Genomic DNA, 22,936 nt, shown 5'->3' on the forward strand with positions numbered 1-22,936 from the left:
TATTTTGGAGTTTAATCCCATGTCAGTTGCACTGTTTGTAAATATTTTCTCTCATTTTGTGGGTTGTCTTTTCATTTTGTTTGTTGTTTCCTTTGCTGTTGAAAAGCTTTTTGGTTTAATTAGGTACCATTTGTTTATTTTTTATTTTCATTACTCTTTGAGGTAGATCCAAAAAGATATTTCTGTGATTTATGTTAAAGAGTGTTCCGCCTATGTTTTCCTTTAACAGTTTTATAGTGTCTGGTGTAATATTTAGGTCTTTAATCCATTTTGAGTTTTTTTTTTGTATGGTGTTATCATGGAGAAGGAAATGGCGACCCACTCCAGTACTCTTGCCTGGAGAATCCCATGGATGGAGGAGCCTGGTGGGCTGCAGTCCATGGGGTTTCAAAGAGTCAGACACGACTGAGCGACTTCACTTCACTCACTTCATACTTTCTTACTGGAGAAGGAAATGGCAACCCACTCTAGTATTCTTGCCTGGAGAACCCAATGGACAGAGGAGCCTGGCTGGCCATGGTCCTTGGGGTCACAGAGAGTCAGACATGATTGAAGTGACTAAGCACGCATGGTGTTATAGAATGTTCTAATTTCATTTTTACATGTAGCTGTCTAGTTTTACCAGCACCATTCACTGAAGATATTGTCTTTTCTCCATTGTATGTTTTTGCCTCCTTTGTCATAGGGTGACTGACCATAAGTGCTTGAGTTTATTTCTGGGCATTCTATTATGTTCCATTGATCTATATTTCTTTTTTTGTGTCAGTACCATACTGTTGATTACTGTAGCTTTGTAGTATAGTCTGAAGCCAGGACGCCCGATTCCTCTAGCTTTGTTTTTCTTTCTCAGTATCGCTTTGGTTATTCAGGGTCTTTTGTTTTTCTATACAAATTGTAAATTTTTTTGTGATACTTCTATTAAAAATGCCCTTGGTGATTTTTAGGGATTGCATTGAATCTCTAGATTGACCTGAGTAGTACAGTCACTTTGAAAATATTGATTCTTCCAATCCAAGAACACAGTATATATTTCCATCTGTTTCTGTTATTTTTTATTTCTTTCATCAATGTCTCTCGTGATTTGCCAGTTACCTTTAGTGTTGTGTTTGGATTGCATTTTCTTTTTTGTGTCTGTATCGTAGATTTTTAGTTTGTGGTTTCCATGAGGTTTTGGTACACCAGCCTGTGTATTAACAGAATTGTTTTAAATTGCTGGCCTCTTAATTTCCAAGCATTTCCAATAGCCTGCATTTGTACTCTTCTCCTAATTGCTGATTTGATACCATATTTGGGTGTGGATGATTTCCTAACCTTTACTGTATATTTGCCTTTACCAGTGAGGCTTTCCGTTTATAATTTTCTTATTTCTGGTTGTTTCCTTTTCTGCCTAGAAAAGTTCCTTCATTATTTGTTGTAAAGCTGGTTTCACTGTGTTGAATTCTCTTAGCTTTTGCTTGTCTGTAAAGCTATTGATAGCTGTGTTGAATCTGAACGAGAGTCTTACTGGGTAAAATATTCTTGGTTATGTGTGTTTCCCTTTCATTACTTTAAATATATCCTGCCACTCCCTTCTGGCCAGAAAAGTATCTGATTAAAAATCAGCTGATGCCTTATTGGGATTCCACTGTATATTATTTGTTGCTTTTCTGTTGTTGCTTTTAAAATTTTCTCTTTGTCTTTAATTTTTGTCAGTTTGAATTGTATGTGTCTCATTGTGTTCCTCCTTGGTTTCATACTACATGAGACTCTCTGTACTTCCTGGACTTGAGTGAGTGTTCCCTTTCCCATGTTAGGGGAGTTTTCAGCTCTTACCTCTTCTGATATTTTCTCATGCCCTTTCTCTCTCTTTTCTCCTTCTGGGACTTGTATAATGTGCAAGATGGTACATTTAATGTTGTCTCTAAGGTCTCTGAGACTTTCCTCCTTTCTTTTCATTCTTTTTTCTTTATTTGGTTCTGTGGCAGTGATATACACCAATTTGTGTTTTAGCTCACTTATTCGTTCTTCTGCCTCATTTATTCTGCTATTGATTCTTTTGAGTATATTTATTATTTTTGTTATTGTGTTGTTCATCTGTTTATTTAAATCTTGTAGCTCTTCGTTAAACTTCTCTTGTATCTTCTTGATGTGTGTCTTCATTCTTATGTGTTCGTTCTTCATTCTTGTCTCATTCTTAAATCATCTTTACTATCTTTACTCTAATTTTTTTCAGGTGCATTGCCTAAATCCAATTCACTTGTTCTTTTGAGGTTTTATCTTGTTCCTTAATTTGGAACATACTTCTCTGCCAGCTCATACTGTCTAACTTTCTGTGTTTGTGTTCTCCATTTCACAGGCTACAGAACTATAGTTCCTTTTGCTCTGGTGTCTGCTTCTTGGTGGTTGAGGTTGGTCCAGGGACTTGTGCCACTTTGCTGTTGGATGAGACTGGTGCCTGTCCACTGGTGGTTGGAGCGTAACCTTGTCCCTCTGGTGGGGAGGACTAAGTCAGGGGTTATGTTTTAGAGTGGTTGTGGGCTAAGGAGGACTTTGAGCAGCCTGTCTGCTGATGACTGGGGGCTGTGTTCTCATCTTGTTTGTTTGGCCTGAGGTATCCGAACATTGAAGCCTGCAGACTGTTGGGTGGGACCAGGTATTGTTTGCCCAAATGGCAACCTCTCGAGAGCTTTTGCTGATGAACATTCCTTGAAGCCTCTGCCACCAGTGTCCTTTCCTCCTACAGTGAGCCACAGCTGACTCCTGCCTCCGCAGTTGACCCTGCAATACTCACAGGTTTATCTGCCCCAGGCTCCTATGGAGTCACTGCTTTGACTTGCAGCCCAGTGCATGTGAAACCATGTGTGTGCCCTCCCAGAGTGGAAATCTCCGCCCAGTCCTGTGGAGCTTTTATACCCAAGCTCCATTGGCCTTCAAAGCCAAATGTTATCCCCAGGCTGATGAGCTTGATGAGGGTCTCAGAAGTCTCACTCCTGTGGGAAATCTTTTGTAATATAATTATTTTATAATATGTGAGTCACCTTCCCTTTCATTATGGAATTTGATTATATGGTGAAAGCACCCCTTCTACTGTCTCAGTTGTGGCTTCTTTGTCTTTGAATACAGAATATTTCCTGTAGTTTCTAGTGTTTTTTGTTGATGGTTGTTCAGCAGTTTGTTGTGATTTTGATGTTTTCTTGAGAGGTGAGCTCAAGTCCTACTGTGCCATCTTGTCTCTTCCCTCATACCTAAATCCTAGAGTAAATTTCTAAAAATGACATTATTGGGTTAAAGTTAACACAGTTTTAGGACCTTTCATTATATATTTTCACACTTACAGAAGTCAATATTTTCTTCCCCCAGCTGAATATGTAAATAGCCATTGTCTCACTGGTTCAGCAATAAAACAATGAGCAATCTGTTAATTAGAACACAGTTAGGGGAACTGCAATCCATTTGAGTTAATTTTTTTTTATATGTTTTAAGATAGGGATTCAGATTCATCCTTTTGCATGTAGATATCCAGTAGTCTAAGTACTATTTGTGAAAACTGTTGTCCCTATTGAATGTCTTGACCATGTGGAAAATCAATTGACTATAAATGTAAAGTTTTATTTCTGGGTTCTCATTTCTCTGCTGTTGGTTTTCATGTCTGTCCTTTATGTAGGAAAATATTGTCTTAATTAATGTAAGCTTATATACCAATTTTTAGCCACATAAGTATTCTCACTACAAATTGTTACTTTTTTTTTACTTTGTGTGTTCTGATATGATGAAAATTGTATCTAACTTTTATAATCTATTTTTTAAAGAGATGGTGAATAATTTTCATGTGTATATTGGCCAGTTATATTTCTGAAGGTGCTCCATCCATCTTATTACTGATATGCTAAACCTCCCTCTTGAATAACTTAGAATGTTGATCACTGAATTTATTTTTTATTTTTTTGTTCACTGGATTTCAAATTAAGTGTTCTCCTTTTGAACCCAGTGAAGATTTTTTGCTTTTTGTTTTTTCCTTTATCATTTTATTAAAGAATGTATGTAAAAGTGAAGCAGTTCTAAAATAGTACATAATTCACATAAGGGAATTTATCATAAAGTATTTTATTTTGCATTTTAAATATTCTTTAGGTCTGCGAAGAAAGCAGAGTTGGAAGAAAATCAGAGAAGTTACAAACAGAAGAAGAAAAGGCGACGCATTAAAGTTCAAGAAGACTCATCCAGTGAAAACAAGGTAATAAATAATGTACTTGGATTTATCACTGGTATAGTAGACCATAGTAAATATGTTATTAACTCATTTGCACTCTGTTTGTAAGTTGAATTCTACTAGTTGATTTACATTTTAAGCTTTGTGGAAGAATTGACTAATTATTAAATATATAAATATGCAGAAGTGTTAACTTTAATATATTATCAATTTTTTTCTTTTCCTTCACTGAATTTGATGGAAAGTTTAAGCTTTCTAATTCATTATTTATATTCTTAGGCTATAGAACTGATATGAAGTGTTCTGTGTGATTACATAAAACATAATAACTCATTAAATGAATAAATTTCTTCTAGCAGTGAAATTAGTCAATTTCAGTTTCTTGTATATAAGCAGAATTATTTAGAGTACAAGTTCTCCATAATGTTCTATCAATTCTATTCTCTTTTATAAGAGTTCATTTTTTTAATGACCCTTTTCACCATTTCTAATGTAAAATGCAATGACCTTAATTACATTCATAATTAGGAACTCTTGTGCCCATTAAACAGTAACTCCCCATTCCCGCCTATCTGCAGCTCCTTGGTGACGTCTAATTCTAATTTCTGTGCCTATATATTTGCCTATTTTAGGTTTCTCATATAAATGAAGTCACACAATATTTGTCCTTTCTTTCTGGCTTATTTCATTGATATAATGTTTTCAAGGTTCATCCACCTTTTAGCATATATCTGAATTTCTTTTATTTTTAAGGTTGGATAATGTTCCAGTGTATGTATGATAACATGTTGTGTTTATCCATTCATCTGTTGATGGACATTTGAATTCTTTCTACTTTTGGCTATTTAGAACAACGTTGTTGTGTACATGGTTATACAAATGTCTTTTTGAGTCCCTGCTTTTCTTTTATGTGCATAATCTTTTTTTTGCCAGTTTATTTTTTTAGTTGAAGGATAATTGCTTTAGAATTTTGTTATTTTCAATCATACATCAAGAATCAGCCATAGGTGCACCCATGTCCCCTCCCTCCCAACCCTCCCTCCCATCACCCTCCCCTTCCCACCCTTCTAGATTTGTCACAGAGCCCCTGTTTGAGTTCCCATACAGCAAATTCCTGTTGGCTATCTATTTTACATATGGTATTATAAATTTCCGTGTTACTGTCTCCATACATCTCACCCTCTTCCTCCTCCCCTACCCCTGTGTCCATAGACTTCTTCACTTTGTCTGTTTTTCCATTGCTGCCCTGAAAATGGATTCATCAGTACCATCGTTCTAGATTCCATATCTATGCATCAGTGTATGATATTTATTTCTCTTTCTGACTTACTTCACTCTGTATAATAGACTCTAGGTTTGTCCTCCTCATTAGAACTGACTCAAATGCATTCCTTTTTATGGCTGAGTAGTATTCTGTTGTATATATGAACCACAGCTTCTTTATCCATTCATCTGTTGATGGACATCTAGGTTGCTTCCATGTTCTAGCTATTGTAAACAGCACTGCAGTGAACATTTGGATGCATGTGTCTTTTTCAATTTTGCTTTCCTCATGATCTATGCCTAGTAGTGGGATTGCTAGGTCATATAGTGGTTTTGTTCGTAGTTTTTTAAGGAATCTCAATACTGTCTTCTATAGTGGCTGTATCAATTTACATTCCCACCAAGAGTGCAAGAGGGTTCCCTTTTCTGTACACCCTTTCCAGCATTTATTGTTTGTAGACTTTTTAATGATGCTATTATGACTGCTGTGAGGTGATATCTCATTGTAATTTTGATTTGCATTTCTCTAATAATGAGTGATGTTGAGCATTTTTCCATGTATTTGTTAGCCATCTGTATGTCTTTAGAGAAATGTCTGTTTAGGTCTTTTTCCCACTTTTTGATTGGGTTGTTTGTTTTTCTGGTATTGAGTTGTATGAGTTGCTTCTGTATTTTGGAAATTAATTCTTTGTCAGTTCTTTCCTTTGCTATTATTTACTCTCATTATTAGGGTTGTCTTTTCACCTTGTTTGTAGTTTCCTTTGCTATGCAAAAGCTTTTGAATTTAATTAGGTCCCGCTTGTTAATTTTTGTTTTTATTTCTATTACTCTAGGAGGTGGGTCATAAAAGATCTTGCTTTGATTTATGTCATCAAGTGTTCTGCCTATGTTTTCCTCTAAGAGTTTTATAGTTTGTGATCTTATATTTACATCTTTAATCCATTTTGAGTTTATCTTTGTGTATGGTGTTAGGAAGTGTTCTAATTTCATTCTTTTGCATGTAGCTCTCCAGTTTTCCCAGCACCACTTATTGAAGAGGCTGTATTTGTCCCATTGTATATTCTTGCCTGCTTTGTCAAAAATAAGGTACCCATAGGTGCATGGGATTGTCTCTGGGCTTTCTGTCTTGTTTTTATCTCTTTCTATCTCTGGGCTTTCTATCTTCTATCTTTTTCCATTGGTCTGTATTTCTGCTTTTGTGCCAGTACCATACTGTCTTGATGACTGTAGCTTTGTAGCATAGTCTGAAGTCGGGAAGGTTGATTCCTCCAACTCCATTCTTCTTTCTCAAGACGGCTTTGGCTATTTGGGGTCTTTTGTATTTCCATATGAATTGTGAAATTTTTTGTTCTGTGAAAAATGTCATTGGTAATTTTATAGGGATTGCGTTGAATCTGTAGATTGCATTTGGTGAAAGAAGTGAAAGTGTTAGTTGTTTAGTTGTCTCTGACTCTTTGTGACTCCATGAACTGTAGCCCGCCAGGCTCCTCAGTCCATGGGATTCTCCAAGCAAGAATACTAGAGTGGGTTGCCATTCCCTTCTCCAGGGATCTTCCCAACCCAAGGATTGAACCCTAGTCTCCAACATTGCAGACAGAGTCTTTACTGTTTGAGTCACAAGGGAAGCCTTTATATTTGATAGTATAGTTATTTTCAGAATATTGATTCTTTCTAAGAGCATGTAATATCTCTCTATCTGTTTATGTCATCTTTGATTTATTTCATCAGTGTCTTATAATTTCCCATATACAGTTCTTTTGTCTCCTTACATAGGTTTATTCCTAGATATTTTATTCTTTTTGTTGCAATGGTGAATGGGATTGTTTCCTTAATTTCTCTTTCTGATTTTTCATTGTTACTATATAGGAATGCAAGTGAGTCAATGCTTTTAATACTTTTGGTTGTAATCTGAGATGTGCAATTGCTTGATCACATGGTAATTCTGTGTTGAACTTTTTGAGGGAGTTACAGTTTTCCCAATGCCCCAGCCTTCTAGTTTTTCCCCATCCTCACCAACACTTGTTATTTTCTGTTTTTTTTTTGTTGTTGTTGTTTGTTTTGTTTTGTTTTGTTTTGTTTTAGCTATCATAATGGGTGTGAGATAGTATCTCATTTGTGGGGTTGATTTAAATTTCCCTAATAAGAAGTGATGTTCAGTGTCCTTTTATTTGCTTATTTGACATTTCTGTGTCTCCTTTGGAGAATTTTCTGTTCAGTCCTTTGCCCCCCTTTTAGAGTTCTTTTTGTAAAATACTATTCTATATTGTAAAGTGTAATTTTGAAGCTTTTCAGTATGTCTTCTTTTACCTTTTCTTCGCATATTAATTGGAGTGAGAAATGGATAAATCAGAAAACTTTGTAGTATTAATGTTTTGATCATTTAAATTCCATAGAGTAATTCTGAAGAAGATAAAGAAGAAGATGAAGAAGAAGATGAAGAAGAAGATGAAAATGATGATTCCAAGTCTCCTGGAAAAGGCAGAAAGAAAATTCGGAAGATTCTTAAAGATGATAAGCTAAGAACAGAAACACAAAATGCTCTTAAGGAAGAAGAAGAGAGGCGAAAACGCATTGCTGAGCGAGAGCGAGAGCGAGAGAAATTGAGAGAGGTAAACCACATTTTATTTATAATTTCTTTTTAATGTATGACTTTCATAGATTCTTAGATTATAGTTCAGTCGTCCAAGAAAAGGATCTTGTAATCAACCAGAGATTTTTTGTAAGTTACTTTTTCCTATTGGCAGTATTTTATGCAACTTAAAAATCTTCATTAGGTAATATTAATAGAATTAGGTATATGGAAAGGATTTAGATTGTTGAATGATCACCAGAGTTATTGTTTTTTATTTGAGGTAGAAAAATATTAAAAAATTATTGCTTAAATCCATAAACGATTTCAATGTTTTGAATAAACTTTTCATTATAAAATAAAGGTCCATCTAGTCAAAGCTATGGTTTTTCTAGTAGTCGTGTATGGATGTGAGAGTTGGACCATAAAGAATGCTGAGCGCTGAAGAATTGATGCTTTTGAACTGTGGTGTTGGAGAAATCTCTTGAGAGTCCCTTGGACTACCGGGAGATCAAACCAGTCAATCCTAAAGGAAATCAGTCCTGAATCTTCATTGGAAGGACTGATGCTGAAGCTGAAACTCCAATACTTTGGCCACCTGATGCGAAGAACTGACTCATTTGAAAAGACCCTGATGTTGGGAAAGATTGAAGGCAGGAGAAGGGGACGAGGATGTGCAGTACTTTATGCAACTTAAAAAATCTTCATTAGGTAATATTAATAGAATTAGGTACATGGAAAGGATTTAGATTGTTGAATGATCACCAGAGGATGAGATGGTTGAATGGCATCACCGACGTGATGGACATGAGTTTGAGCAAGCTCTGGGAGTTGGTGATGGACAGGGAAGCCTGACATGCTGCAGTCCATGGAGTTGCAAAGAGTTGGACACAACTGAACGACTGAACTGAGCTGAACAGGCAGAAGGAATAGTATTATAAATCTCCGTATGTACAATACCCACCTTCAATAATTACCAACATATTCTGGAGATGGAAATGGCAACCCACTCCAGTATTCTTGCCTGGAAAGTCCCATGGACAGAGGAGCCTGGCAGGCTCCAGTCCATGATGTCTCAAAGAGTCAGACACAACTTGGTGACTATACAGCAAATGGCAATTTAGCACCATTTTGTAGAAGGAAAAGCAAGGAAAGGAAGAAGAAAGATTATATTGGCACTGTGAGAGTGAGAGAGGAAGTTCAGTTCAGTTCAGTTGCTCAGTCGTGTCTGACTCTTTGCAACCCCATGAATCGCAGCACACCAGGCCTCCCTATCTATCACCAACTCCCGGAGTTCACCCAAACTCATGTCCATCGAGTCAGTGATGCCATCCAGCCATCTCATCCTCTGTCATCCCCTTCTCCTCCTGCCCCCAATCCCTCCCAGTATCAGAGGCTTTTCCAATGAGTCAACTCTTCGCATGAGGTGGCCAAAGTACTGGAGTTTCAGCTTTAGCATCATTCCTTCCAAAGAAATCCCAGGGCTGATCTCCTTCAGAATGGACTGGTTGGATCTTCTTGCAGTCCAAGGGACTCTCAAGAGTCTTCTCCAACACCACAGTTCAAAAGCATCAATTTTTCGGCGCTCAGCCTTCTTCACAGTCCAACTCTCACATCCATACATGACCACAAGAAAAACCATAGCCTTGACTAGATGGACCTTTGTTGGCAAAGTAATGTCTCTGCTTTTGAATATGCTATCTATGTTGGTCATAACTTTCCTTCCAAGGAGTAAGCATCTTTTAATTTCATGGCTGCAGTCACCATCTGCACAAATAAGCTGGAATTTTGCTGACACACTTGTAAAACAGCTTGCTCTGTACTAGTCAGTGTGTTGCAATTCAGTTACTGACTAGGGTCTGTTTTTCTGACTTCTGAGTGACCAGGGCCAATCTTCATTTCTCATTGTGCTCAATTCATTTATTCAAGAATTATTATGTATCAGTCAGTAATTGTGGGTCTTTATTTTGTCAAGTGGTACAGGAAGAAAAGACTAGATACATATTCATATTCAGATGTTTTAATTCTTTGACCCAAAGCAATTTACTTAATTACTCATGTGTGAAATAAGGCAAATTATATCTTCCTTATAGGAGTGGTCAAAAGATTTAATGAAATAATCCACATTAAACATTTAGCACAATACCAGGCATATGGTAATAAAAAAGTAATTGTAGATTTTAGATGATGATGATGATGTTATGTGGTTAGGGATTGCAAATAAATAATTTACTGAACTTTCAAAAAAAATTAGCAACACATGACTAGTTTTTTTTTCATCTGTTCTTTGAACTGAACTGAACTGAACTTGTTCAGTTGTTCAGTCATGTCTGACTCTTTGCAATCCCATGGATTGCAGCCCACCAGGGTTCTCTGTCCTTCACCATCTCCTGGGGCTTGGTCAGACTCATGTCCATTGAGTTGATGATGGCATAACTGTCTTGTCCTCAGTCATCCCCTTCTCCTCCTGCCTTCTGTCTTTCCCAGCATCACGGCTAGTTTTTTTTTCATCTATTCTCTTACCTTAACAATATTTTTGAGAAGTCTCAGATATCATATCATTTTGATTATATATGGTTCAGAATATATTGTTGAAAGATAATTACTTTTAAACATTACCACAGTATCATTATTACACTTAAACATTAATAATAATTTCATAATGTCAAATGTCTAGTTAATATTAAAAATTCTTTCATTTACATCACAAGCATAATAGTGGTTTATAAAAATATTTGTTATGAATCAGGAACCTAAGAAGGTCTCACTGTGTGTTGTGTTACATTTGGATACTTATGTTTATCCTTAAGCTATTCCTACACTGTCTTGATTACTGTAACCTTATAGTAATTCTTGGAATGGTATACTGTAATTTCTACAACTTGGTTCCACATTTTTAGAGTTGTTTTGGTATACTCAGTTATTCATATTTCCTTATGAATTTTAATATCCTGTCAATTTTTAATAAGAATCTTCCTGGAACTTTTATGGGGATTTTTTTGGATCTCTAGTGACATCTTAACAGATTTTGTTTACAATTATGTAAATATTGTATATTTCCCATTTATTTAGCTCTTCTTTGATTTCTCTTAGCAGCATTTTATGGTTTTCATTGTACATAACTAGCACTTATTTTTCTAAATTTATCTTTAAGTAATTTATGTTTTCTGTTGTCATGGTAAATGAAATTTCAAATGATTTAATGACCTTGTGTTCTGTGAGCTTACTATATTCTCCTACTGGTTCTAGTAACCTTTTTGGTAGATTCCTAAGGATTTTCTACGTATTCAATCATGTTGTCTATACATAAAACACCACCACCACCACCAAAAGGATGGTTAATTTTTTCAAATGCATTTTAATGTATCTGTGGGATAATCTAGAAAATGTCTTGCACTGCCAGAATAAGCCTCACTGGTCATCTTATATTACTCTTTTTATATATTGTTGTATTTCTTTTCTTATATTGTTTCACCAGGAGTTTTACCTCACTTTTAAGTAGGCATGTTGGGTTATAAATTCCTTTACTTGTATATCTTTCTGCATTTTTTATTACAGTAATACTGTTCTCATGTAAAACGAAAAGGGAAATGCTCCTGTCTCCTCTACTTATAAGTATTTTTTATAAGATAGATAGCATTTCATTCTTAAATGTTTGCTAGAATTCTCCAGTAAAGGTACTCTCCTGAGTTTTCTGAGTTTTTTAAAATTTTTAAACAGATTGTATTTAATAAGTTATTATTATTACTTTAATAAATATAGGGCTATTTAGATGATCTGTTCTCTTTTGATCTCTTTTGGTAAATTTTTCTTTGAGATATTCGTCTGTTTCATTTAAGTAGTCAAATGTATTGTTTCAAATAAATTTGTTTATAATATTCCTTTTTTAATGTTTTTGTTTTTTGTAGATCCTGTTAGGATAGCTCATCTTTCATTTCTGTCAATGATAATTTATCTTTTTTTTTCTTGATTAGTCTCTTTAGAGGTTTAGAGATTGTACTATCCTTTCAAAAAAACCAGCTTTGGATTTAGTGATTTTTTTCTTATTATTTTACCTTTCGCTATTTCATTGGTTTTTCACTCTGATTTTGTGTTGTCACTTTTTCTCTGGGTACAGTTTCCTTTTTTTAAATAGCTATTTAAGGTGGCTTTTGACTGTTGATTCTTTTTTAATCTATAAATAATATAAAATTCCCCAATGTTCATATTATTTTAAATGTTGAACTGTATGAATTTTGATGTTTTGTGTTTTGCTTTTTACTCTTTCTGTTTTTCTTATGACCCAGAAAATGATGGTCCATGCAAATATTTTACTTTTGTGGTGTGAAATATTCTATAAATTTCAGTTAGGTTATGTTGATTTATTACATTCACATCCTCTATATCCTTAATGATATTTTGTTTCATAGAGCAGATTTGAAGTCTGCAAGTTTAATTGTCAATTTGTCATTTTCTCATTGTACTTCTCTGTTTTTTCTCATATTTTGTTAAAGCTCTGCTAGGTACATCTACTTGTGGGATTATTATGTCTTTCTCATGAATTGATCCATTATCAGTATGTAAAGTCCCTTTTAAACACTGCTAATTTTTCATCTGAAATCTACTCTGTTTGAATATGGTGTAGTCATACCATCTTATTTTTCAAGTACTTTGCTATGAAAAGTTCCAACACACTGCTAGGTTTACAGAATTTCACAGTGATTTCCCATAAACTCATGTCCTACATTTTTCTGTTGATATTTCACTATACTTGGTTTATGACTATTTATCTACTAAGCTCTCTATCCTTCATTATATTTTTATGCATTTGAAAGTCAGTTGCAAACATTATTTCACTTAACCTAAATGCTTTAGGTTGCATATCATTAATTAGAATTGATATTTATTTAGAATTTTTATTTTTATGAAAAATTTACTTAGAGTGAAATATACCAATCTTAAGTTTACATTTTGTTTTTGACATACCATGGAATTGGGAAATGTATATATTTTCATGGTTTTCTTCACCTTGCCTTTTTTTCTTTTTACTTAATATTTGGAGAGTGTTTTTTCCTCAGTAGCTTGTGTCTGCCCTTAACTGTGGCAAAACTTATCTGTTGAATGGACATATCACTGTCAACCTTGCCTTCCCCAAATCTTCTTTTGAGGTACACTTAGGTTGTTTCAAGGTTTTCACTAAACTGGAGTATCCTGTTACGTATTGGAATGACTTATTTTGTTTGTGCTTCTTTGGGTTCTTTTTAAAAATTTTATTATTATTTTAACTATTTTTAAGTACACAGGTCAGTGAAATACATGTTGTGTAATCATCATCACCATCCTTTTCAATGCCTTTTTCATCATTCCAAACAGAAACTCTGTACCCATTTAAAACTAGACCCCATCCCCTTTTTCCACTAGTCTCTTGTAACCTCTCTTCTACTTTCTGTCTCTTATGAATTTGCCTATTTATTTACCTCATATAAGTGGATTTATTCAATATTTGTCCTTTTGTCTTATTTCACATGACAGAATATTTTCAAGATTCATTCATATTGTACCAACTATTAGAATTTCATTTGTTTTTAAGGATGAACATTGCATTGTATGCATATACCACATTTTGTTTATTCATTCGTCTGTTTTTAAAAAAAAATTGTGTTCTTTAATTTTTAATTTGTTTATTTTTAAATTGGAAGATAATTACTTTACAGGATTGTGTTGGTTTCTGCCAGTCATTAACATAAATCACCCATAGGTATACGTATATCCTCTCTTTAAATCTCCCTCCCATCTCCCTCCGCATTCCACCCCTCCCCAGTTTGAGTTTTCATTGTCATATAACAAATTCCAATTGGCTGTCTATTTTATATATGGTAATATAATTTTCCATGTTACTTTCTCCATACATCCCACCCTATCCTCCCCTCCCCCCTTGGTGATCCATAAGTCTTTCTCTGTGTCTGTGTCTCCATTGCTGCCCTTCAGATAATTTCATCAGTACCATCTTTCTAGATTCCATATATATGTATTAGTATACAGTATTTGTTTTTGTCTTTCTGACTTACTTCACTCCATATAATAGGATCTGCATTCATCCACCTCATTAGAACTGACTCAAATGGATTCCTTTTTATGGCTGAGTAGTATTCTGTTGTATATATGAACCACAGCTTCTTTATCCATTCATCTGTTGACATCTGGGTTGCTTCCATGTTCTAGCTCTTGTAAACAGCACTGTTCTAGCTATTGGGATACATGTATCTTTTTCTGTTTTGGTTTCTTCAGGGTTTACGCCTAGTAGTGGGATTGCTGGTCATATGGTGGCTTTATTCCTAGTTTTATAAGGAATCTCAATTCTGTATTATTTAGTGGCTGTATCAATTTACATTCCCACCAAGAGCGCAAGAGGGTTCCCTTTTCTCCACACCTTCTCCATCTGGGCTCACAGAATCACTGGGTTCCCTGTGTTATATAGCCACTTCCCACTAGCTCTCTATTTTATACATGACAATGCATATATGGCAGTGTTACTTTCTTAATTTGTCCTACCTTCTCCTTCCCCTGCTGTGTGCACAAGTCCACTCTACATCTGGGTATTCATTCATCTGTTGATGTATATTTTAGGTTTCTTACACTTTCTGGCTGTTGGGAATAATAGTGCTAGGAACATGGATATATGAATATCTCTTCAAGTTCCTGCTTTCTATGCGTCTGGGTATATATATACAAAAGTGGAATGATTAAGGAACATTGAGGAGTCATCACATCGTTTCCTCAACAGCTGCACCACTTTTACATTTCCACCAGCAGTGCATACAGGTTCCAATTTCTCTACATCTTTACAACACTTCTTTTTTTTCTTTTCCTTTCTTTCTCTTCTTTCTTACCTTTTTCTGCCCCCCCCCACCCCATTTGTAATAGCCAACATTATGGACATGAAGTGGTATTTCATTATGGTTTTGTTTTTTAAGAAGTTAAGTTTTATTTGGGGCAAAATTGGGACTGCACTGAGGGAGACAGCACCTCAGATAGCTCTGAGACACTGCTCTAAGAGATAGTGGGGTAAGGTGGTGAAGGGAAACTTTGTGAAATCAAGCATTTATCTTAAAAAAAAGTTTTTCTGCTTTTCATGAGGAGATGATGTCACTGTGAAGGAGTTTAGTGCTTTTCTAGATAAGAGGAGATGAAAGAATTTGGATAATTAAGGTTTTGATTTGCATCTTATTAATGACTAGTGATGTTGAGCATCTTTTCATGTGTTGACTATTTGTATATCTTTGGAGAAATGTCTATTCAAATCCTTTGCACATTTAAAAATTGTGTTGTTTTTGTTATTGTTGTATTGTAGGGGTTCTATATATATCTGGATATCAGTCTGTTATCAGATATGTGATTTGCAAATATATTCCTCCATCTCATGGATTATCTTTAATTCTGTTGATAAGTATCCTTGGCATAAAATTTTGAAATTTTGATGAAGTCCAGTTGATCTATTTTTTTTTCTTTCATTGCATGTGCTTTTTATGTTTTATTTAAGGCATCATTGCCAAATCCTGTGTCATAACAATTTCTTTCTTTGCCATTTTGTATAATCCTGTGTAATATATACTGTTGAATTTTGTTTGCTGGTACTTTGTGGAATAATTTTGAGTCTATATTCACAGAGAATCTTATAGTTTATCTTTTAAATTTTAAATTAGGGTAATGCTGGTCTCATTGAATGAATTAGAAAATATTCCCTCCTCTTTAGTTTTCTAGAAGAGTTTGAGAAAAATTAGCATTATTATTATGTCTTCTTTGGAGAAATGTCTATTTAAGTCTTATGCCCATTTTTTCGTTGGGATGTTTGTTTTCTGATGTTAAACTTCATGACCTGCTTGTATATTTTGGAGATTAATTTATTGTCAGTTGCTTCATTTGCAGTTATTTCCTCCCATTCTGAGGATTGTCTTTTCATCTTGTTTATGGTTTCTTTTGCTGTTCAGAAGCTTTAAGTTTAATTAGGTTCCATTCGTTTATTTTTGTTTTTATTTCCATTACTCTAGGAAGTGGGTCATAGAAAGTCTATATATGTCAGAAAGTATTCTATGTTTTCCTCTAAAAGTTTTATAGTTTGTTGTCTTACATTTAGGTTTTTAACCCATTTTGAGTTTTTCTTTGTGTATGATATTAGGAAATGTTCTAATTTCATTCTTTTGCATGTAGCTGTCCAGTTTTCCTGTCTTTTCTCCATTGTATAGTCTTTCCTTCTTTGTCGAAGATAAGGTGCCCATAGGTGTATGGGTTTATCTTTGGGCTTTCTGTCTTGTTTCACTGGTCTATATTTATGTTTTTGTGGCAGTACCATACTGTGTTGATGACTGGTATAGTCTGAAGTTAGGAAAGTTGATTCCTTCAGCTGTTTTCTTCTTTCTCAAGATTGCTTTTTCTATTCGGGTCCTTTTGTGTATCCACACGAATTCTGAAATTGTTTGTCCTAGTTCTGTGAAAAATGCCATTGGCAATTCAGTAGGGATTGCATTGAATCTGTAGGTTGCTTTGGGTAATATATTCATTTTCACAATGTTGATTCTTCCAATCCAGCAACATGGTGTATCTCTCCATCTATTTGTGTAGTCTTTGATTTCTTTCAAAAATGTCTTATAGTTTTCTGTATATGCCTCATTTCTCTCCTTGAAGCTCTATACAGTCATCAACAACAAGACCTGGAGCTGACTGTGGTTCAGATCATGAGCTCCTTATAGCAAAATTCAGGCTCAAATTGAAGAAAGTAGGGAAAACCACTAGGCCATTCAAGTATGACTTAGATCCGATCCTTTTTGATTATACAGTGGAGGTGATTTATAGATTTAAGGGATTAGATTTGATAGACAAGTGCCTGAACATCCATTTTGGTTTTAGGTTCATAATTTTGTACAGTAGGCAGTGCCAAGAAAGCAAAGCGTTTGTCTAAGGAGGCTTTAGAAATTGCTGAGGAAAGAAGAGAAGTGAAAGGCAAGGAAGAAAGGAGAAGATATACCCAACTGATTGCAGAGTTCCGGAGACTAGCAAGGAGAGATAAGATCTTAAATGAACAATACAAAGAAATAGAGGGAAACAATAGAATGTAAAAGACTAGAGGTCTCTTCAAGGAAATTGGAAACATCAATGGAACATTTCATGGAAGGATGGGTACGATAAAGGACAGAAATGGTGACCTGACAGAAGCTGAAGAGATTAAGTAGAGGTGGCTGGAGTACACAGATATATACAAAAATGGTATTAATGACCTGGATAACCACAATGGTGTAATCACTCACCTAGCGCTAGATATCCTTAAGTGCGAAGTCAGATGGGCCTTAGGAAGAATTACTATGAGCAAAGCTATTGGAGGTGATGGATTTCCAGCTGAGTTATTTCAAATCATAAAAGATTATGCTGTTAAAGTGCTGTACTCAGTATGCTGGCAAATTTGGAAAACTTAGCAGTGGCCACAGGACAAGAAAAGGTCAGTTTTCTTTCCAGTCCCAAAGAATGGCAATGCCATGGAATGTCCAAACTACCATACAATTGCTGTCATTTCACATGCTAGTAAGTTTATACTCAGAATCCTTCAAGCTAGGCTTCAACAGTATGTGAATTAAGAACTTCCATATGTACAAGCTGGGTTTAGAAGAGGCAGAGGAAGCAGAGATCAAATTGCCAGCATTTGTTTGAAAGGAAGGAAATTCCAGAAAAACATCTGCCTCATTGACTATACTGAAGCCTTTCACTATGTGGATCACAACAAAGTCTGGAAAATTCTTAAAGAGATGGGAATACCAGACCACCTTACTTATCTCCTGAGAAACCTGTATGCAGGTAAGAAACCAAGTTAGAACCAGATGTGGAGCAACAAACAGGTTCAAAATTGGGAAAGGAGTATGAGAAGGATGTATATTGTCACCCTGCTTATTTAACTTCTCTACAGAGTTACCTCATGAGAAATCCTGGGCTGGATGAATCAGGAGCTAGAATCAAGATTGCCAGGAGGAACATCAACAACCTCAGATATGCAGATGATACCACTGTAATGACAGAAAGTGAAGAGGACCTAAAGAGCCTCTTGATGAGGGTGAAACAAGAGCATGAAAAAGCTGGCTTAAAACTCAACATTAAAAAAACTAAGATTATGGCCTGTGGTCCCCTCACTTCATGGCAAATAGAAGGGGAAAAAGTGAAATTAGTGACAGATTTTATTTTTGGGGGCTTCAAAATCACTGCCGCCAGTGACTGTAGCCATGAAATTAAAAGATGCTTGCTCCTTGGAAGGAAAGCTGTGACAAATCTAGACAGAGTATTAAAAATCAGAGATATCACTTTGACAATAAAGGTCCATCAATAAAAGCTATTATTTTCCAGTAGTCAATTATAGATGTGAGGGCTGGACCATAAATAAGGCTGCACACTGAAGAATTGATGCTTTCACATTGTGGTGTTGGAAAAGATTCTTGAAATTCCTTGTACAGCAGGAAGATCAACCCAGTCAATCCAAAAGGAAATCAACCCTGAATATTCATTGGAAGGATTGATGCTAAATCTGAAGATTCAGTACTTTGGCCACCTGGTGCAAAGAGCTGATTTATTGGATAAGACCCTGATGAACAGAAAGATTGAAAGCAAAAGGAGCAGGGGGCAGCAGAGTATGAGATGTTTAGATATTGTCACCAACTCAATGGACATTAATTTGGGAGATAGTGATGGCAGAGCAGCCTGGCATGCTGCAGTCCATGGCGTTGCAACAATTAGGACCCAGTTTACCCCTGAACAATAACAACAACAACAACAATACTGCCCCTTTTTTCCTTAAGTACGTTCATTCCTAGGTATTTTATCTTTTTGTTTCAGTGGTGAATGGGATTGTTTCCTTAATGTCTTTCTGAGTTTTCATTGTTAGTGTATAGGAATGAAAGAGATTTCTATGTATTCATTTTGTATCCTGCAACTTACTAAATTCACTGGTTAGCTTTAGTAATTTTCTGATAGCATCTTTATGGTTTTCTATTTATAGTATAATATCATCTCAAAACAGTGAGAATTTTACTTCTTTTCTAATCCCTGAATTCCACAAGCTTTAGTATTCTATTTTAATTTTAATTTGAAGGTGTTTTCTAATGTCTCTTGTAATTTCTTATTTGACCTTTTTGTTATTTAAGAGTGTCATTTTTAAATGATGCATATTTGCGTTTTTCCCATTGTCCTTCCGTTACTGATTTCTAGTTTCATTCTGTTGTGATTGGAGATTTTAAATTTTTATTTAATTTTTTAATAAGTTGATAAGCTTTTTCATTTTATTTTATTTTATATTTTATTTTATTTGAAGTATTGTTAATTTTATGTTTTTGATGTTTTAAAATTTATTAAGGCTTGTTTTGTGCCCTATCATGTGGTCTGTCCTTAAGAAGTGTACATGAAGTTGAGAAAATTTGTACTCTGCTGTTGTTGAATGAAGTGGTCTCTTTGATAGGACTTACTGGTCGACATTGTTGTTCAAGTTCTGTGTTTCCATCTTCAGTTGGCTTATTCTATTTATTACTGAAAGTAGGGTATTATGTCTCCAAACTATTTTTGTAGAACAGTCTATTATTTCTCCTTTCAATTCTGTCAGTGTTTGCTTCATATAATTTGGGACTCTGATTTTGGTATATTTATCTTTATGATTGTTATATCTTCTTGGTAATTTATAGATATTTTCTTTGTAGTTAACATGGGATTAGATGTAACCTCCTAAAGTCATAATGTTATAGTTTGAATTTAATGAACTTAACTTTAATCACGTGGAAAAATATTGTAAATGTATTATACAGCCCCATTTCCCCTTGCATATAATTCGTGTTGCACATTTTGTTTTTATATATTTTATGCCCCAGTAACATATAGTTACTTTTTATGGTTTGTCTTTTAAATTCTATAGAAAGTAAACTTGGAATTACAAACCAACTTTGGCCGTGTGTGTTTTCCATACATATGGATAGTTCTTTATCCATCTTTCAGTATTCTTTCATTTCAGCCCAAAGGCTTCACTTTAGCAAATTTTGTTGTGTAGGTCTATTTTTAATGAACTGTCTTGGTTTAAGTATGTATTAGTTTCTCCCTCTATTTTGAATGATACTTTTGTTTAATATAAAATTCTCAGGTGACAGTTACTTTATTTCAGTAGTTTAAAATATATCATTGCACTGCCTTTTGATCTTCAAGTTTCTGATGAGAAATAAACTGATAATGTTATTGATGATCCCTGTTGTGATAGATCACTTCTCTCTTGATACTTTCAAGATTCTTTCTGTCTTTGTACTGTGAAGGTGTAACTATAATGTGGTTAGTCTGAGTCTCTTAGTTTATCTCAGTTCAAGTTTGTTATGCTTCTTGGATTTGTAGCTCCTGGTCTTTACTCAGGCTACCCCAAATTCGGAAGTTTTGGCCATTATTTCCTCAAATAACCTTTTGCCTGTATTTTTCTTCTCCTTTGACTCTCATAATATGCGTATTGGTCTGCTTGATGATATCCCACAAGTCACTTGGTCTCTCTCTTTTCTTAATTCTGTTTCCTTTCTGCTACTTAGACTTGATAATTTCAGTTGACACCTTCATGTTCAATGATTCTTCTTCCTGCTCATATCTGAATTGTTTTTAAAGTTATTTCACTTTTTTCTTTTTCAGTTCCAGATTTTCTGTTTGGTTCTTGTTTGTAATTTCTACTTCTTTGTTGATATTCCCCATTTTGTATCTTTTCTTGATGTTTTTTAGATTGTGCCCAGTTTTGCTTTGTGTAATGAGTCCGTTGTTGAGGACCTCTTAGGGATGTTTTCTGTTATTTTAATTTCTTATTTTGAATTGCCCATGTTTTCCTGTTTCATTGTTTGGTTTGTGGGTTTTTTTTTTTTTTTTTATTGCCATTGGGGGTTTAGCTATTATAATGTGATAACTCTGGAAGTTAAGTTTTCTCCCTTTCCAAGGATTTTTTGTATTTTTTTCTTTAGTTGTTACTGTCTGATTGTTATGAGACTCTCCTCATTTATTTTTACAAAGTTTGTTTATTGTTGTACATCATTACTTAATGCTCTTTTCCTTTCTCTAGTGTTCTGTTAATGTTTTGAGGGAGATTTCCTTGAATGCTGATTTCTTCTCAGTCTTTTTAAATTAGCTCTGTACTGGAATACTTCTCTAGTACTTAACTAGGCTTACAGTTAAGCCAAGGATCCCTCTGAAGGTAAAACTTGAGGTTTGCTCAGTGTTTTTTTTTTTTTTTTCCGGGGAAACATGGCTTTTTAAATTATTCTATATGTTTTGCTAGTTTCAAATGCCCTAAATTCCAGGAGTCTTACCTAGCTTCTTTTCTGGGCCTTAGATGATCAGTTGTATTTCTCCGTGTATAATGTCTTGGCCCTGGCATCTGTGGGTTTACAGTTGCCTTGTAACTATTTTTTTCTCTTTAAGCATTTCCTTCTGTTTCTCCCATTAGAATTTAAGTTAGGTGAAACAGTAGTAAGAATTTTATGTCATTCCTTCAGTTATCCTCTGGCAGGTTAGAATAGCTGTACACAATAACTAGCAAATAATTTATACTGTACTCTCTCTGGTTTGAGGGAAGAAACTGTCCACAAGGCTATTGCTGCTTCAAGAATAAGACTATCACTTCACTAAGAGGTAGTGGGTTAAGAGCAAGTAAAGATACTATAAAACTTTACTACCACTTTGAAAATGGCCTTTTCTTGACTGGTCATTTACTTGTTTGCTATAAACCTTTGACTGTTTTCCAGAACTCTGACAAAGTTGGTTCAAACAGTTTCTGATTTTAAAGTTTTTTCATTTTTCATTTGTTTTTATATTTCTGTGTGAAAACAGGAGCTTAGAGCTTGTTTCTTGTCATTTTGCTGACATCTTACTTTTCCCTTAGTGTTTGAATGTTATAATCCATGGGTATAGAATTCTAAGTTATTAGCTTTTTCTTGATGTTGCTTCTTCATGACATGTTGTTTCTTGTCTTTATTTTTGCCCCTCAACCCACCCATGTGTATGTAATGTGTCTTTTTTTCTTTTTTAAAATGATTTGATGTTTTAATGGTTTGTGAAAATTTATCTATTTATCACCGACTTTCAGGAATTGATGGCTGTGATTTTCTTAGTTTTTATCCTGGCTGGTGCTCCTTTAACTTGCTGGTTCTGTGGACTTACAGTTTCTATCAAAATTTTTGAAAGTTTTGACCATTGTTTCTTCAGACAAGGTTTTCTGTTCTTTTCCTATATGAGACTCTAATTACATATGTATTAGATTGCTGAGCATTTTCCCACTAGTTTCTTCAATTCCTCCCCCTGCCCCCTCCCCCCACCATTTCATTTTAGGTAGTTCCTCTTGCTTTGTCTTCAAGCAAGATCTTTTCTTCTTTTCCAGTATGATGCTAATCTCATTCAGTGAGTTTTTCATATTAAATATTTATTTTTTATATTTTTATTACATAGAAATTACATTTGGATCTTTCTTATAGCTTGTATTTCTTTTCCCACTGTGTTCACATCTTCCTTTCAGTGTTGGAACACATTTTACATCTGCTTTATTGTGCTTGTCTGCCAATTTGAACATCTCTGTCACTTCTTACCATTTTTGTTAAGTGATTTTTCTGTTGATTATTGTTCATAGTTTTCTTTCTTGATGTATCTAATAATGTTTTATTAAAAACTGCTGCTGCTGCTAAGTCTATTCAGTTATGTCCAACTCTGTGCAACCCCATAGACAGCATCCCACCAGGCTCCGCCATCCCTGGGATTCTCCAGGCAAGAACACTGGAGTGGGTTGCCATTTCCTTCTCCAATGCATGAAAGTGAAAAGTGAAAGTGAAGTTGCTCAGTCGTGTCTGACCTTCGTGACCCCATGGACTGTGGCCCACCAGGCTCCTCTGTCCATAGGATTTTCCAGG

At 34.9% G+C, this 22,936-nt stretch overlaps 1 protein-coding gene across 10 annotated transcripts in view; it reads left to right on the forward strand.

The window, feature by feature from the left end:
- ATRX (ATRX chromatin remodeler) overlaps positions 1 to 22,936 on the forward strand; it is a 286,342-nt gene that overhangs the window by 145,126 nt on the left and 118,280 nt on the right. For all 10 annotated transcript variants that reach the window (XM_061409663.1, XM_061409658.1, XM_061409661.1 and 7 more), the window contains 2 exons: positions 4,111 to 4,213; positions 7,846 to 8,061. In XM_061409663.1, coding sequence (XP_061265647.1) covers positions 4,111 to 4,213; positions 7,846 to 8,061 — 319 coding nt within the window. The remainder of the gene's footprint in view (positions 1 to 4,110; positions 4,214 to 7,845; positions 8,062 to 22,936) is intronic.

This window comes from Bos javanicus, chromosome X (genome assembly GCF_032452875.1).
Source record: "Bos javanicus breed banteng chromosome X, ARS-OSU_banteng_1.0, whole genome shotgun sequence".
Taxonomy (NCBI): domain Eukaryota; kingdom Metazoa; phylum Chordata; class Mammalia; order Artiodactyla; family Bovidae; genus Bos; species Bos javanicus.